The sequence below is a fragment of the Haliotis rubra genome, unplaced genomic scaffold (genome assembly GCF_003918875.1).
Source record: "Haliotis rubra isolate DU_JTF1 unplaced genomic scaffold, ASM391887v1 Scf486, whole genome shotgun sequence".
In the NCBI taxonomy this organism is placed as follows: Eukaryota; Metazoa; Mollusca; class Gastropoda; order Lepetellida; family Haliotidae; genus Haliotis; species Haliotis rubra.
Window position 1 is genome coordinate 454384 of NW_025767175.1, and position 18982 is coordinate 473365.

General features: G+C 39.8%; 1 protein-coding gene and 1 long non-coding RNA gene across 2 annotated transcripts in view; both read right to left on the reverse strand.

Annotated features, from left to right (window-relative positions):
* Positions 1 to 18982, reverse strand: part of LOC124291210 (UDP-glucuronic acid decarboxylase 1-like) — a 56454-nt gene that overhangs the window by 33193 nt on the left and 4279 nt on the right. Inside the window, exons 2-3 of the mRNA XM_046728146.1 lie at positions 4204 to 4246; positions 2686 to 2754 (exon numbers count right to left, since the gene is read on the reverse strand). Coding sequence (XP_046584102.1) covers positions 2686 to 2754; positions 4204 to 4246 — 112 coding nt within the window. The remainder of the gene's footprint in view (positions 1 to 2685; positions 2755 to 4203; positions 4247 to 18982) is intronic.
* LOC124291211 lies at positions 9296 to 18804 on the reverse strand. Its single transcript, XR_006902166.1, has 3 exons — positions 18658 to 18804; positions 16839 to 16845; positions 9296 to 9306 (listed from the first exon to the last, which is right to left on the reverse strand). It is a non-coding gene; the product is annotated as an uncharacterized LOC124291211 (long non-coding RNA).

Here is an 18982-nt window from a genome sequence, read left to right on the forward strand (position 1 = left end):
GAACTGTTATTTATGATTGATCCTCTGTGAGGAACTGTGATTTATGATTGATCCTCTGTGAGGAACTGTGATTTATGATTGATCCTCTGTGAGGAACTGTGATTTATGATTGATCCTCCGTGAGGAACTGTGATTTATGATTGATCCTCCGTGAGGAACTGTGATTTATGATTGATCCTCTGTGAGGAACTGTGATTTATGATTGATCCTCTGTGAGGAACTGTGATTTATGATTGATCCTCTGTGAGGAACTGTGATTTATGATTGATTGAGGAACTGTGATTCATCTTTGATTTTTCCCTGTGATTTATGATCATAATTTAATCACCCCTACCATATGACACATGGATCACAAACAGTTACTGTGACTTTTCCTAGCCAAAATTGTGACTATTTATATCCGTGACTTTTTTTCCTGTGACTTGTGATAAAGTTTGTACAGCATGTTTCAACAGAATGAAGCCATTTCTGCTACGTGCATCAGATTGAGCACTTCCCTCATATACCACGATGAGTGAATTAATTTCTGGACTTTGTAGAACTTAGCATGGAAAACGTCATGACGGCTGCTCCAAGAATCTCCCCTTGTTTGGATTGTAGACAACAAATATGTATTACATGACAAAATGGCTGCAACAATATCTTCAACAAAACAAAAGATATAGTCAACATGGCTATAACTTCCATGGATGGTTAAACTGAATAGATTACATGATGGAAGAATTATCATTTTCTAGATTTGTTGACTACACAATGTCATAAAAGTGGTCAAATGTTACATGTTCTATTTGGGATTACAATTTCTTAGAAAAGTTCAGATTCTTGTACATTTGTTGGGTTGAGTCCCATCCGGGATTCAAAACCACACCCTCAGAGTCAGGCACCTAATCGCCAGCAAACAAAGTCAGCCGCCTAACTAGCTCAGCCACCGCAACTTCTACAAAATGAAAGTCGGACAACTGGTAGTCTAGACTGCGGACATTGTGTACCCCGCTGAGGGTGTGGGTTCGAATCCCGGATGGGACTCAACCCAACAAACGTACAAAAATCTGTACTTTACTAAGAAGTGTTATCCCAAATATAACATATGTCACCTTTGATCACTTTCTAAACGGCATTGTGTAATCAAAGGTTTCGGCCATGGGAGCCGTGCCAACTTACAATTATCACTACACATAAAAAGACACCGCCCAAAACTGAACAGGACCCAGGTTGATTTCATCCCACCACCTAATCCAAACCCAAATAACTCAATCTCCCTCTCTCTGGCTTCTCTAACTAATCCCATCGCCTACTATAGTTTGGCATGAAATGCATGTGGACCCGTCTTTTTGTAAATATCTCTTCATCCAATGACCCAATCAATCTCAAACTGTGCAAGTGGATGTTTTGTCAGACAACCTAATCACATTGCAAATCACCGATTTGATGCATTTGTATTAAAGAATCTGTCTATGTAACTGTCAACAAAATAAACAGCAGAACGCAGACGGCTTGCAGAGGGAGGGAGCCAATGACCAGTGTTGGGTCATGTACCCTCATGTGCCCTATTTATATACGAATGTACTCATTCACCACTTCATGCTTGAAAACAGTATAAGTATCTATAGCGAAATGTCGTTATTGTACAATAAAGAAGTTGATCATCTATTAAGACTTGTCATTCCTATTGCTGAATCTTCAATGAGTGAGTGAGTCAGCAATATTAAAGCAATATCACAGCAGGGGACACCAGAATTGAGCTTCAGTCATTGTACCCATGTGGGGAATTGAACCCTGTTCTTCGGCACGACAAGCGAATGCCTTAACCTCTTGGCACATTCTTAAACAAATCTTGAAAAAGATAACTTTCATTAAAGAGCTATTATTTTTAATAACTCTTGTCTGACACCAACCCTTGTCTCTCACACCCATCCTTGTCTCACACCCACCATTGTCTCGCACCCATCCTTGTCTCACACCCACCATTGTCTCTCACACCCACCCTTGTCTCACACCCACCATTGTCTCTCACACCAATCCTTGTCTCACACGCACCCTTGTCTCACACCCACCTTGTCTCTTGTCTCACACCCACCCTTGTCTCTCACACCAATCCTTGTCTCACACGCACCCTTGTCTCACACCCACCCTTGTCTCACACACCAATCCTTGTCTCTCACACCAACCCTTGTCTCACACGCACCCTTGTCTCACACCCACCCCTGTCTCTCTCACACCAATCCTTGTCTCACACCCACCCTTGTCTCACACCCACCCTTGTCTCGCACCTCCACACCAACCCTTGTCTCACACCCACCTTGTCTCACACCCACCCTTGTCTCAACACTCAATCCTTGTCTCACACCCACCTTTTGTCTCACACCAACCCTTGTCTCACACCCACCTTGTCTCCACCCATTCTCTCTCACCCACCCTTGTCTCACACCAATCCCTTGTCTCACACCCACCCTTGTCTCACACCAATCCCTGTCTCACACCCACCCTTGTCTCACACCAATCCTTTTCTCACACCCACCATTGTCTCTCACACCAATCCTTGTCTCACACCCCATCTTTTCTCACACCCCATCTTTTCTCACACCCACCTTGTCTCACACCAATCCTTGTCTCACATTCCACATTCAACATATATCAGGCCTATATATTTGTAAAATTCATGGATGCGAAATACTTAACACTCACCCTTTTTCAAGATCTCGGATTTTAGATTCCAGCATCTGAATTTCCCTTTCTATGTATCTGTTGGAATTTCTGAAACAGAAACATTATTCAAGTCACAACATGTAATGATCGGCAAACCTCCAACCACTTGTATATACAGTGTGTTTGTTACACAAGGAACACAAGGTAGATATACTGTGGAACTACACTGTTCTGACATCAGTGAGTGAGTGACTTCAGTTTTACGCCGCTTTTAACAATATTCCAGCTATATCACAGTAGAACTACACTGTTCTGACACCAGAAATGGGCTGGGACACCAGTAGAAAATGGGCTTCACACTGTTCTGATATCAACACAGGGAAGGTGTACAGTAGAACTATACTGTTCTGATATCAACACAGGGAAGGTGTACAGTAGAACTACACTGTTCTGATATCAACACAGGGAAGGTGTACAGTAGAACTATACTGTTCTGATATCAACACAGGGAAGGTGTACAGTAGAACTATACTGTTCTGATATCAACACAGGGAAGGTGTACAGTAGAACTATACTGTTCTGATATCAACACAGGGAAGGTGTACAGTAGCACTGTGCAGAGAAGGTGTACAGTAGAACTACACTGTTCTGATATCAACACAGGGAAGGTGTACACACAGGAAGGTGTACAGTAGAACTATACTGTTCTGATATCAACACAGGGAAGGTGTACAGTAGAGAAGGTGTACAGTAGAACTATACTGTTCTGATATCAACACAGGGAAGGTGTACAGTAGAACTATACTGTTCTGATATCAACACAGGGAAGGTGTACAGTAGAACTATACTGTTCTGATATCAACACAGGGAAGGTGTACAGTAGAACTACACTGTTCTGATATCAACACAGGGAAGGTGTACAGTAGAACAACACAGGGAACAGTAGAACACTGTTCTGATATCAACACAGGGAAGGTGTACAGTAGAACTATACTGTTCTGATATCAACACAGGGAAGGTGAAGGTGTTCTGATATCAACACAGGAAGGTGTACAGTAGAACTATACTGTTCTGATATCAACACAGGGAAGGTGTACAGTAGAACTACACTGTGATATGATATCAACATATCAACACAGGGAAGGTGTACAGTAGAACTACACTGTTCTGATATCAACACAGGGAAGGTGTACAGTCTGATATCAACACAGGAACTGAGAACTATACTGTTCTGATATCAACACAGGGAAGGTGTACAGTAGAACTACTGTACTGTTCAGGGAAGGTGTACAGTGGATAACACATACTGTTCTGATATCAACACAGGAAGGTGTACAGTAGAACCATACTGTTCTGATATCAACACAGGGAAGGTGTACAAGAACATAACTGTACCGGTAATCTAATCTTTAAAACAATCAACACAGGAAGGGTGTCAACACAGGAAGGTGTACAGTAGAACTATAATATCAACACAGGAAGGTGTAAGGACCTTTGGTCACATACCGTTCTGATATCAACAAAGGAGACTAGTTGGTTATGGTGGTAAAAGCTCACCTCTTTTGTACATCATCGATGCCAGGCAGACTGCCGTACACCACTGAAACAGAGATGACGAGGAATGTATCAATAATATTCCAAGAAATGACCGATCAGCACAAACTAAGGCAAGACTTATTTATCTTGGTTTACAAATCCGCTCTCGAAACTGAAATGTAAAAGAAGGAAAAAAGCAGTCGTATTATTGTTCCAGCCAAACCAGAAATAAGCAAAATGTTAAACACCCAACTCACATCTGTTGCTATCATTTTAAATATATTATTTCACATACTAGCATTAAACCTATTGAAAACGTTTCTTTAAACTTCCTGCCCCAGTTTTATTGAGGTCTTATCCTGCCTATTCAAAATCTTCAGGAAATTAAAGAAAATTATTTCAAGTATCAGGGATCATTTTGGAATTTATCTGAATAGGGCCTATGGACTTAGATATGAGTGGACCCTGTGTCCCAGCACTGGTGTCTCCACGGGGTACCAACCAGACACAGAACTGTCGAGGAGGGTATGAGAAGTAGCAACCCTCCATCAGTGTAGATATGAGTGGGCCCTGTGTCCCAGCAGTGGTGCCGGGACCCACGGGGTACCAACCAGACACAGAACTGTCGGGGAGGGTATGAGAAGTAGCAACCCTCCATCAGTGTAGATATGAGTGGATCCTGTGTCCCAGCAGTGGTGCCGGGACCCACGGGGTACCAACCAGACACAGAACTGTCGAGGATAGTATAAGTATAGCAACCCTCCATTGGTGTAGGTTTTGAGAGGGCCTTAGGAAATTTTGGAATTTGTTTAATGAAATGATTATATCTGAGGCTGTGAATATATATCCATTTTTTTCTGCATTTTTTGTGGCTGAACGGCCATGATGATTCACTGTCAAGCTCATTATTGAAGCCTGAAAGAAAATGAATACATTTTATCATAAAATTTTAATCAGGGCCCAGGGTCATACTGTATTGTACCATGAGGGATCAGTATGTGTTATACCCCCCTGAACTTGTTTACAATGTGTCATTTCATATTTCAGTCCACATATGCCGCAATGGCACAGTCATAAATGATCCCTGAGTATGTAAATTTTGTGTCTTAATTGTTTCAACCTAGTAACCTGAAATTTTGGGATGACTTATAAATACCCGTAAAGACACTTAAAGTAGAAGATAAATGAACACATGCAATGTTTTTTAAGCTCACATATCAAACATTTGTGGAAATTCACTCTCTGTCATTGATTCAATGAGGGAAAGAACTCAGAGTATATATATATATATATCTATATATCTATATCTATATATATAGATGGAGGTCTACTGATTAGTGAGTGAGTGAGTGAGTGAGTTTTACACCCGCTCAGCAATATTTCAGCTACATGGCAGGGGTCCGAAAATAATCGAGTCTGGACCAGACAATCCAGTGATCAACAGCATGAGCATCGATCTGCGCAATTGGGAACCGATGACATGTGTCAATCAAGCCAGCGAGTCTGACCACCTGATCCCGTTAGTCGCCTCTTACGACAAGCATGGGTTACTGAAGGTTCATTCTAACCCAGACCTTCACGGGTTCTACTGATTATAGGGTTAGTGAATATTTCATTGCACTGTTAATAACTGCTCCAAATTCACACCTAATAATATCCCAAAACGTTCGACGTTTGCAGTGCTTTCGCCTATATCGGGCTATATACGTGCGCGATCGGAGTGAACAAGCACTTTCATCGATAAGGGCGGATGACTAGTGGTTGTCTTGAGAAGTTTTATTGACAATGGAAATCCGGAAGTTAAGTTATATAAAAAGCAAACAAACATCAAAATTATTTACCATGATCGTTAATATCACTTCAGATGCAAAATCAACTGCCTATATAACAAGAAATAGCAAGCGAAATTTCAGTAAGATCAGTCGTCTGCTTGGGACAGGCAATATATGAATACACATGTAGGAAGCCACGTTTTCACAACACTCCCTCGTGGTGCAGAGCGAAAAGTATGGCTCAATGTGGAAACCCCAAACAAAATCCCTGGATGTTGACAGCGGCAACGGTTTCGCCGATATGATGTCATCAATGCCATTTTTTAGGAAAGACTTGATATTTTTGTGTGAAATAGATGAATATATCCTTTATCACTCAAGGTTAGTAAAATAAAAACTTTAAATGATATTAAACACAAAAGTTACGTTTTTGTCTTACATAGTCGAAAACCCCTGACACCGGGATAGAGGCATAAGAAATATCATTCATTGTAACAATATGCTTTATCTATAATAGTGGTAGACTGACATCCAGTGCTATGTAAACCCCTCCTAAATGAAGTTTTGTTTTGCCGCTAACATCAAACAATAGTCAAAATTTTTAAGCTGCTGTGAACAGAATACAATACCCTCCGAGCAGTTTACTGAACATAAACATCATGTATTTTAGCTATCTGGTAGATTCATAGTCAAAACAGTACAGATATCAAAAGTATCTAATTTATCTTTTGTGCTTCATTGATTCATAAAAAATACTAAAATATATGTCCCTCCTCTTCAACCCTCACTTTGATGTCGAAAAGATATCCAAATACACCACGGATAGAAATGCACTTCACAGTTTTTAATTCTGCAGGAAATTCCCTCTTCTGTTATGCCATCCACTTGGAGGGAGGGCAAAGTCACTGAGAACTACAATCATAGCTGTAGCTTTAGGCTGCTTTATCTAGAATACAAAGCCATATGAGCGGATACCCTTAAGCTGCTTTGTCTCGTATACAAAGCCATATGAGCAGATACCCTTAAGCAGCTTTGTCTCGTATACAAAGCCATATGAGCAGATATGCATAAGCTGCTTTGTCTAGAATACACAGCCATATGAGCAGATACCCTTAAAGGTCACATGCAACCAAAAAATCAAACATAATTAAAACACAATTATCACTTCTTCATGACATATAATATGCATTGCTGATTATGAAAAAACAAATAAACAAAATTATAAGCGTATAATCGCAAATCAAAAGTGCAATATTTTGTACTTGGGTTTACCTCCCTCGAAACGAAGCAGCCGGGATACCGAACCCAGTCAGAGCGGGTGGGTGTGCACTCAAGTGTAACGGCTGGTTCATTAGCAGATGCTGCCTTCACGGCTCATTGTGTGTGTATATATAGAGATGTTGGGTTTTATAAATACATGCTCATTTTTTGTGTATAACATTTTGCAATCAACAGACATCATAACATGTCATGTGTTCAAGTATCACACCTGCCTGTCTGTGTAATTACATAATGTGACAGAGACCGAACTCGGGCCATAAATCAATGCGTTTTGTTTATGGTGTATAGCCTGATTGGTGTTAAGTTCAAATTGCATGTGGTCAGTGATCGCAGTTGTGTATTTAATATTGTCATTAGCAGACAGGCAGGCAGGCCGACACACAGGTGTCAATAAAACAAGACATTGAGTTTTGTCTGTGGCAGCAACATATCTATATCACAGTTAGAAATTGTGTCAACGCTAAATAATGACATTGCTTTTAAGCATCGAACTGAGAAAGTGACTCAGTAAGAAGAACGCGGTGGTGAAATAGACAAATGAAATTATATAAACAGTTTATTTACTGTCATAACATATAAAAAGCTCGCTACTGTGAGATATCAACAAAACATTATGAAAATAGCTCACACCAAAGCCTTCACCGAGTATTCACCAGACAGCCCGCTTCCAAGTTGCGCGAACCTATTTCACTGCGCACGTGCTATGAGCGCAGCCCAGCTGTTGAAACCCGTATTCCCCAGAAAAGTCTGGGGAAAATTAGTGAATCGTTTGAACTCCGATTTCGCGCGGGTTTTTTCATCGCGTTATTTTTCAACTTTATAAGTTGAATTTGCATTTTTGACGCTTTGTTTCGGTAAGTCCATACCGAAAGGTATCAGAATCTGCAAAGTTGTGTTTTACGTTGCATGTGACCTTTAAGCTGCTTTGTCTAGAATACACAGCCATATGAGCAGATACCCTTAAGCTGCTTTGTCTCGTATACAAAGCCATATGAGCAGATACCCTTAAGCTGCTTTGTCTAGAATACACAGCCATATGAGCAGATACCCTTAAGCTGCTTTGTCTAGTATACACAGCCATATGAGCAGATATGTTTAACCTGCTTTGAACAGTATAGAAAGCATATATGAGCAGATATGCTTAAGTTGCTTTGAACAGTATACAAAGATATAGAAGGTGACATTTATAAGCAGCTTGGAACAGTATGTTTTGCAATGATTAGAAATGCTCTGTTTCATTCGTAGATAAGAGTGTGAACAATCTTCAACACTGCAGAGGTACAGATAAGCTGCGTATCTGCATAAATTAAAAAAATATATATGTGAAAACTCAATTCCTATTAAGTCTAGTGCATACAAGTACGCTTGAGGCTTGGTAAATACTCATTAAATTTGATCTTACATGCATGCTTACAAAAATGTCAAATCTTAGCTTGCGTACCGGTGGATAGATAAAATAACTAATGTATATTGAGAGGTTCTATTTCAACACATGAACTTGGCAACTTGCTGTCTTTCTTATAGTTTCTCATACTACAAATCAAATATAAATAACAAACCCGTAAACCAACATTTAAACTTTATTATATTTTACAGTTAATGGAAAATGGCAAAATACCCAATTGAGTTTGAGTGAGGTGGGTACAATTCATTAGGTTACTCATAGGAAAATTTGGATACCCAATTGAGATGAACACAAGCGAGTACATAACTCAATGACCAAAAAAGTTATCTGTAGCTCTGACACTCGGGTAGGGCAAAAAAGTAAAATCAGTTGGCGGGAAAGTGAGTCCAAGGAAAGATAACTCCTCAGTTTGAGTTGCTGAGTTTGGTTTTATGCCGCTTTTAGCAATATTCCAGCAACATGCCTGGGGGACACCAGAAATGGGCTTTACACATTGTACCCATGTGGGGATTCGAACCCGGGCCTTCGGCGTGACGAGCCAACGCTTAAACCACTAGGCTACCCCACCGTCCCCTCCTCTGTGTTTGAAGTGGGGGACAGCCCTAAATGTTGCACATCATTGACGTCTACCAATGAGCCATTGACATCCAGATTCAAAGACATGTCCTCAAAGGAAATTAGGTGGACACATCCATTTGAGTGTGAGTGAGTTTGGTTTTATGCCACTTTTAGCAATATTCCAGCAATATCACGGCGGGGACACATCAGAAATGGGCTTCACACATTGCACCCATGTGGGGAATCGAACCCAGGTCTTCAGCGTGATGAGCAAACTTCTATTTAAAGACGAACAAACACAATATGTACAGTTACTAGTATGATTTATTCATTTCGTTGTGATTGCTAAAATGTGATTGCCAACCTCATTATTGGGTTTTTATCTGCTCAGCAGGGAATACAGTTGAGTCAGAATTATGGATTGACAGCCACATCTAACCAAAACAAAGTTTAATTCCCGCAAGTAATATACAACAGCTGTGATCATCACTAACCCAAGAACAGATGTGTCCATAGATGGATCAATTATCAAACCTATGCCATTTAAAGCTGATTATAATGACTCATGCTTGTGGGATAGCTCTCATTTCATTGGGATTCTGACACAGTCCTTCTCAGTTGTATTTTGACAAGATTCTGATGAGGTACAACTATAAGGAGGTATATTGGTTACCTGTGAAATGACACTTGAACACTGTCATGAGGCTGAGTCGGCTAAAGGACTAAGGACAGATAATTCAAAATAAATTCAAAACTTTCAGTTTCAAAAGCAATACTACTCATTATAATCACACAATGCCATTTAGAAAGCAGGGGTTCAAAAATCCCATCCCCCGACGCCCGGGACAAGTCAGTTTTCATTTCGGGCAATCAAATAATGGTATCATACTTGTCCATGGGCTACTAGATAATTTCCACTTTCAAACTGCAAATAAACTTGGATTTAATTTCATATCTGCTAAAAAATGTAGCTATTAAATTTGGCAATGATAATAAAGTAGAGTTATCTTTCTTTGCTATTTATCACTTTTCAATAAATAGTCCAGTAAACATTAACATCAAATACCATGTTGATTTATTCTTTCATGATTACATCATCATAATTATGTCATAAAATCAGGGCACGTGGAAAATTAGTCAGGACAAGTTACTTACTTAAAGTCACTTGCCCTGTGGCAACTGGCTTTTCAAAAATATTTTGAACCCCTGGAAAGTAGTCAAATGTAACAAGTGCAAGTTGCGGTGGCTGAGCGGGTTAGGTGACTGACTTTGTGTGCTGACAATTAGGTGCCTGACTTTAAGGGTGTTGGTTCGAATCCCGGATGGGACTCAACCCAACAAAAGTACTAGAATCTGTGCTTCACTAAGAAAGTGTAATCCCAAACATAACAGATGTTACAATACTACTTGTCCTTTGACTTTGAAATTTCTTATACTGGTGCAGAATCAGATTCCCTTAAATTTTGACTGTAGGACCAATGTGGCTAAAGGCACTGTTTGGCAGCCATATTGGATTGAAGTTTTTAGACCTGTTTTAGTCAGTTTTCAGCTCAATTCACTCTAATTTACATTCAAAACGGAGGACTGAGTTCAAACTTGACAACTAAGGTTAACACATTTTGGGGAAACACATTTAGAGTTCACACAAACAAAATCACCAGAAATGGTACCATGAAGACATCCCAAAAGTCAGTATCGTGTGTGGTCTCTATGGGCATCTATGAAATCGTTGTATCGTCAGTACATGGAATGAATTAGCCGGTCGATGGAGGTCATACGCACTTGGGTCCATACTCTGCGAAATGCCTGATCGAGTCAAGCCGTAGTTGTCGGCCTTGGTTGGAGGCCATTCAGTGTTCTTTGAATTTTGTTCCAAAGATGTTCTACTGGATTTAAATTCGGAACGAGTGCAAGATTTTGTAGGGTTTGGATGCTATTCTATCTTAGGAAGTCATATGTTGCTCTGGCAGTGTGGGCACGACCGTTGTCTTGCTGGAAGATGTGATTTCTGTAACGTCGAAAATGTGGTACAACATGGGGTCCTGTGACTTAATCAATATAGCGAGCAGTTGTCATGTCATTTCCTCATCCTTGACCAAGATTCTGGAACACCACAGTATTAACTAACTGGTTCAGACCGATTGCACCCCACACTACGTTGCTTGGACCACCCCACGAGTCTCTTTCAACAATACACTCATTGGAAAACATTTCAGCACGTGCTCGCCATACTCTCACTCTGCCATCGACTGTCGAAACACAATATCGGCTTTCATGAGATAACAGCACAGTTCTCCATTGTCAATAAAGCCAATTTCGATTGCTGAGTTGCCCATTTTGGTCGGTTTTGGCGGTGATGAGCGGTGAGGACGGGAGTACGATATGGTCTGTGACAGTAGAGGTTTGTCCCGTGCAAACGTCCACGCGCTGTATCGGCACTGACAAGTCTGTTGTGAGTCCAAATGGTCTGCCGTGCTGTTTCCGTCGCTTTCAGAAAAGCGATTCTGCAGATGATTGCGCACAGCCTGCCATTCTTGACGTTGTGATGTTATTGAAGGTCGCCCACTGCGTGGACGGTCTTGAATGCTGTTAGTGACCTGATACCATCCCTGATGTCCTAACATGAACATTAAAATGATTGGCAACCCTCCATGCAGTCTGGACAACTTGCAACCGTCCCACGACTTGGTCCCTCTGAACTCTTGTAAGACGTGCCATGGTTATTGTGTCAAAACAAAAATGATTTCAGGCGAGTTTGGGACTCGCTTTCATTGGTAGGGTTATGACGACATGCACGTGCATTTTCATTTTCACGAATGTCATACGGAACCGTTAACCATGTCTGCCTTTTTCGGTGCATTTGGTCGATATGCTTTTTCATCAGAAAACACACTGATGTTGGTAATAACTGTCAATTTGGATTGGAAAACATGTTAAAGGTCACATAAACCCTAGGGGGTACAAATACATAAATCACTAACTGGCATCGTTATAAATGAAACCCTGTCATTAAAACTACTCATTTCGACCTTTAATTGACTTAAATCGACCTTTTTGACAACAGTGCACAATTCTCACCCGCGAACGAAATTTCAACCAATCAGAGCGGCGCGCCTCTGTGACGTCATATGAGGAATAGCTTTGAGAGCCGATGCAGAATTCATCTACATTTTAGGGGGTAAATTATCGTGTTTACAGGCTTGTATAAACCTGAAATCGTGACAATTCTTGTGGAAAATGAAAGCTATATGTTCTCACAATCTACTGTCATTTAATTTTGTCTCCTGCTTTGCCTAGTTTCCGAAGTTACAACTTGTTTTCATAGACGATTCTGTCAAAATCGATTGGTGTCGTTAGGCCCTATTTGTATAATGACTGATCCAAATTGATCCCATTTCTGTGTTGTTTTACCTCGATATTTAATCATGTCATGTAAAAATCTGTTTGTATTCTCAAAACAGTGTCGGCCCATAAGTTTCCACATGCAATACAGCAATTAATACTCCCTCGTTGTAACCCGTGTTAGGTGGTATAAACCTACACATGTTATTTGTCATCATTCACTTGATGGTCAGTTAATGAATTTATAACAGGTATAATTAGTGGTAACACACTTAGATTACCCGACAAAGGTTCCCATTTGGCATTTCTTGTGTCTGGAGTAAATATTCAACATTATAAACATCGATCAAAGGATTAACCGATAATCATCATCATCATCATCATCAACTAGGAACTTATATAGCGCAAGAATCCAGTCAGTATAACTGCTCAAACGCGCTTTGAGAGAATGCATGTCACATGTATCAGCAAAGTCCACTCGGTCTAGGCGTATGTCTTTGAGAATAAGTGAGTCTTGAGATTGGTTTTAAAAGTGGCCAAGTTATTTATAAGTCTCAGTTCTAGTGGCAGATCATTCCAGATTCGTGGAGCTGCTCTGGCAAAAGATCGATCTCCATAGGTGGTGGTCCTTGCATGTGGAACACACAGCATGCTTTGTCCAATGGATCTAAGAGACCTGGCTGGCTTGTATTCCTGGAGGAGTTCCTGGAGATACACAGGGCTAGGCCTGTCCTTGCTTTGAAGGTTAACAGGAGCACTTTATAAGTGATTCTGTCTGCCACCTTCAACCAATGAAGTTTCTTTAGCACTGGAGAAATGTGGCTGTCTTTCTTTGTCTTTGTTACAAGTCTAGCTGCACAATTCTGAACGCGCTGCAGCTTTGCAATCAATTTCTTTGGTAGTCCAATTAGAAGAGCATTGCAGTAATCTAAATGGGACACAACACAGCACTGAACAAGAGATGTCACGGTCTTTAGATTTACAAATCGACGATTTGGGCAATGTTTCGATATTAAAATATGCATGTCTGCATACTTTGTTTACATGGGACTCTGCATTCATAGATGAGTCAAATACAAGTCCAAGATTTCGTGGCTTCTTTGCTTGGTTCAATGATGCAACCTCCAATTTCAAAGATGGGCAGAGCAAGTTTACTTCTCGCTGACTTTGAAGAGAGAATCAGCAGTTCCGTCTTCTCACTGTTGAGCTTGAGAAAGTTTAGGGTCATCCAGTCCTTGATGTCCTTGATACAGTTCATCAAACCATCGATATGTATCCTCTACTGATGTTCTGTTGGAGGGCTTGAAGGCCAGATACAGCTGGGTGTCGCCAGCGTAGAGATGGAAAGAGAGATTTTTGGCGAAAGCAATGTGTCCCCAAGAGGTGATGTGTAGATTGTGAACAACACTGGTCCCAGTACAGAACCCTGTGGAACTCCATACTTGAGGCTAACTTTCTCTGACATTTGCCCATTGACTCTCACAGCCTGAAATCGTCCAGACAGATAGGACTCCAGCCATAAATAAGCTTCACCAGTAACTCCGAATCTCTCATTCAATCTCGCGGAGAAGAATGGACTGATCAATTGTGTCAAAAGCAGCTGACAAATCGAAGTTAACACCAACACTGCCGCACCATCTGAATCAATGGCCTGCAGCAAGTCACTCTGCACACGCACAAGAGCTGTTTCCGTGCTATGATTACATCGGTATGCAGACTGCAACGCTTCTTCTTTCCCAGTTCCGGATGATATGATCATGAAGCCTTGACGCTGCCACTCTCCATGATCTTAGCAGCAAAGGGCAAGTTGGAGACTGGTCTGTAATTTTTTAGGTTGTTTGAGTCCAGCCGAAGATTCTTGATCAGTGGTGTTATAGATGCTAACTTGAAGGTTCTAGGAACACAAGCTTGACTGAAGGAAGCATTGATCACACTGGTTAGTGTTGGTACTGTTTCATCGAGACACTCCTTCAACAACCAGGTCGGCATGGGGTCTAGTGAACAAGACTTTGTAGGACTCCTCACAATCACCTGTCTCACCTCCATCTCATAACACGCTGATTGATTAATTACTTTTATCTTACACAGCGGAATTGTCAAAAGGTAGTGTTTATGTATGTAGATTTACTAATCTATACTGAATACACTCTGTCGTGTCGGTGTCTGCGTAAAAACAACGTCCTTCTTTCAAAGGATTAACCGGCAATACATTGATTGATTGCCCATTATTGGCTAACTAAATTACTGTTTTTAAAGAAAGGCGGACATTATGCAATTAGTTGCCAGGTGTGCTATCTTGGGTGACCAATGAGACTATACACCAATACCTGAAAAGATTTATCACTTTTTCGTATATTAAACTGTTAAAAGACACATCATTTGGAACAGTTTTGTGGATATTGATGGATACATTCCTCAAACAAGGTAATGGCCTGATATTGTTCCTATAACTTAAATCTGTTTTAATTTTAATATTTGCATTTTGTTTTTATTCATTTGTCGTAGCATTCAACAGAATCCTTGTTTTCGCCGTGAAGTGTAATGAGACAGACAACATGCACTAGGGTGTGTGTGCGAATTATGATTCACATTGGCAAACTATAAAATGTCTAGATATTACAGTTCTGTTATAAATTCACTATAAGTATCAGCAGATCGTCTGCTTTTTATTTAGTTTCAAAATGCATACAAGTGTGATAATAAACTAATTAGGATTATAAGACCAAATATAAAGATGCACATTGACTAGTATCTACATACTGGTGAGTGGACATTAACCATGGGAATGTAGCAAGAAATGTATGGGGCAGTGACTTCGACCCCCACCTCGCTTCAAATCGTTATGTTATAAGTTGTGTCATGCAAAATCCGTTTGGTTATGATTCCAATACATATTTAACAACGAGTAGAAAGTAGTCTTGATTTTCTAACTTGATGAAAACAAACTATAATCTCATTAATTCTAACAGATTTTTTTATTTTTAAAAATGGCGGCGCCCTGTCGGGAACATCCGCCAGTCTGAGGATAAATGGTATTTAGGTTTGTTTTCACCGAGTTACAAAATCAAAACTACTTTCTACTGGTAGTAAAATATGTATTTTATTGATGGCCAATAGGATTTTGCATGACATAGCGTATATCATAACAATTTCTCTCGTGGCAGCGAGGTGGGTGTCAATATAATACTACTTACAATATTATTGTTACTTGACCACAACCTCACTTCCGAGGAAGAAATCGTTATGTTACAAGTTGTGTCATAGAAAATCTTTATGGTCATCAATCATATGCATATTTTACTACAACTAGTAAGTAGTTTTGATTCTTTAACTTCCGTGGAAGCGATCTGAACACAAGTAAGATATCGTTTCAGGCTTCCACAACGCCGCTTACGCGACTCACAAACATAACCCATTTAGCACTTAACTTCGCGGGTCCTGTGGAAATCTGTGCATGGGGACACCATCGCCCGACCCATAGGAGCAATTGACGACAAAGCAACGATTCGGCATGTCGTCGTTGATGTCGAGAAATCATCAAAATGATGAGCGTGCTACACATTTTCTATACAACTAACTGAAAATCGTTCCTCATATGACGTCACTGCAGTGCTCTGGCGACAGAGTTACGTAACCTGTCTGTGGTTTCGTTGGCGGGCGAGAGGGAAGCAGGCGACTTTTTGGCCACTTTTAATCGCTCGGTATTAATTAACCACAAGTTTTTAAAGAATATATTTGGTGTTCCTCATAAGACTAACCACAAATCTTTCATATGTAATGGTTAAAAGAGTAACAAAAAACAAAGTTTAGTGGTTCTTTAAGAAAACGGTACATTCATAAGAAAAACACCACCTTGCAAGAACAAACTTTTGCATTTGGTTTTGAAAAGCGACGTTTTTTTTGTGGTTCAGTATATAACAATGAGGTGAGGTGAAAGTGGGTTTCATGTCATGCTTGAGAATATTTTTGCTCATATGACTACGTGCATGCGTGTGTATGTGTATGTGCGGCTGCTTGTACTAGCCCAATCTTAAGCTGGTTTTATAGTGCTAGCCAACTGAGATACCATGCCGCAGTGAAGCATGAATACCCCACTCAGACACATTATACTGACTCCGAGCCGACTAGTCCAGGTTGTACCCATGAATGCCGAGTGCCAGGCAGGGACCAACAAGTACCATATTTTAAAGTCTTTTGGTATGACACGATTGGAGAACGAACCCGCAACCTTCCGCTCTCCGGGTGGACGCTCTAACCACTACACCACACAGGCGATCTGTATAACAATGTTATAATACAAATACACTTACTGTAAAGCAACCTTACTCTCAACATTAGGCCAGACCAATGTTATTTCTTGTTTTACGGATCCACCGGTCGTATTTTTTCAAGAATAAGAAAAAAAATGTATTCTCCCCGCTGAAAACATACAATTTTCATATTTTTATTGGCCAAAAATGTAAATGTGCAAGAAAATGTTTTAGATATTTTTTTTGCCCCATATACACTTCATAAATTGCCAAAAGTAAAATACTTTTAGTATTTAAAAGGAATATTACTCTGACGGGTGATTTATATATTTATTTATTTTTCCTCCTGCCTTCAGGTTTTCTGACAACAAATATCCGTAAAACAAGAAATAAAATTGGTCTGGCCTTATCAAGAAAATGAATTCAAACAATATTTCCAACTTGTGAGACACCCCACCCGTGAAGATCTGGGTTAGAATTGGTCATCAGCAGCCCATGCTTGTCTTAAGACGTGACTCGCGGGATTGTGGAGTCCGCCTCGCTGGCATGGTTGACAGGCGTTAATTTTCACTGTTATTGTGTGCCAGTAGATCAATGCTCATGCTGCTGATAACTAAAGCAGTATTCAGCTAGTTGTTAATTATTCACAGACTGTCGCTTGGATCATAGATGAGTGTCGTATCAAAAAACAAAACAAATAGTAACAGCTTGAGTGTGGGGCGACATACATGGAAGCTAACAACAGACTGACTCATATTCTGACACCAGTATCACAGACTTAGTACCGTAGCCAGATACCAGCCAGATGTGGCAAATCAATACAGCAAGTGAAACCTAGTATAGCTTTAATGATGCTTCAAACCCATATATATTTTATAAAACCGATTCATTACAGTACATCTGGATCTGCCCACAGGCCAATGTTCAGACCCGAAATAAATGTCAGTTTATGCTCCTGAATTGTTTCTTTTATGAAAATTTCAATTCATGGTGACATTTTGTGTTATTAATGATTGCATTGGTAAGTCGACCAGTGAAGAAGGGCGAGGTTTTAATGCTTGGTGTTACAATATTTTCCAGAATGTAAATTGAACTTACAATGGTGACATGTTAAAATTAGGGCTGCGCAATATCGTCGGTTCTGACATGGAAACGATACGTATTGCATACGCTGATCGAAACTTCGTAACACTCGGAAACCTTCGGATATTTCTTTTTTTTAAATTGTTCCTTTCCTTGTTTAATTTGTGCCAAACATTATTTACATTTATATTTTGCCATGATTAAAAGTTTTCTTAAAGCCTAATCAAGCATTGTGATTTTGTTGTGTTTTTGCTTTATAAATCAAGCATTAACTCGATTATAAGTATTTTTTTTGTTAAAAATAATTCTTGCAATATATTGCAATACATATTGCAATACATGTTTTCGCATCGCAATATATCGCAATACGAACATTCCCTGCAATACCCACCCCTAGTTAGAATCAGAATCTAAATGCCACTTAAAGACATTGAAAAGATATCTCTTCTTGACAAATGTAACTATTATTACACCTTTATCTGACAGCCAAGAACATGTACCTTTGAATCCCAGATAAAGCCCACTTATGATATTGATAATGTCTTTAGTGTAAAATAGCTACTTCACTTTGCATGATGTCAGGGCTTTGCTTTGCAATAGTTGTACTGGATTAATATTTAGCAGCTTACATGAAAAATGGTTCACATATGTATTTTTTTAAAATGTATTTCAATTACATAAATAAAGTACAAGGAGATCATATCAAACATGGAAGACATTAGCCCATGGACGACAAAGGAACCACGTCATTGTCAATGAGTAAGTGAGTTTGGTTTCAAGCCACTTTCAGGTGAAGTGAAATAGGGTTTAAAGTTGTACTTAATAATATTTCGCTCATATGAGGACGTGCATGCGTGTGTATGTGTGGCTGCTAGTACTAGCCTGACTTATGCTGTTTTTATAGTGCTAGCCCACTAAGATACCATGCTGCAGTGAAGCATGATTAAATTACATTTGTGACGTCATTCCATTGTCTGTTCGCTCCATTACTTTTCAGGAATGGAGCGATGTGTACCAGTTTCAAAATAAAACCTTCATTTTGTCATTTTGACATTTAATTTTGATAACAGAAATATTCCCAATACTTCGAATGTAATTTAAGTAGGGTA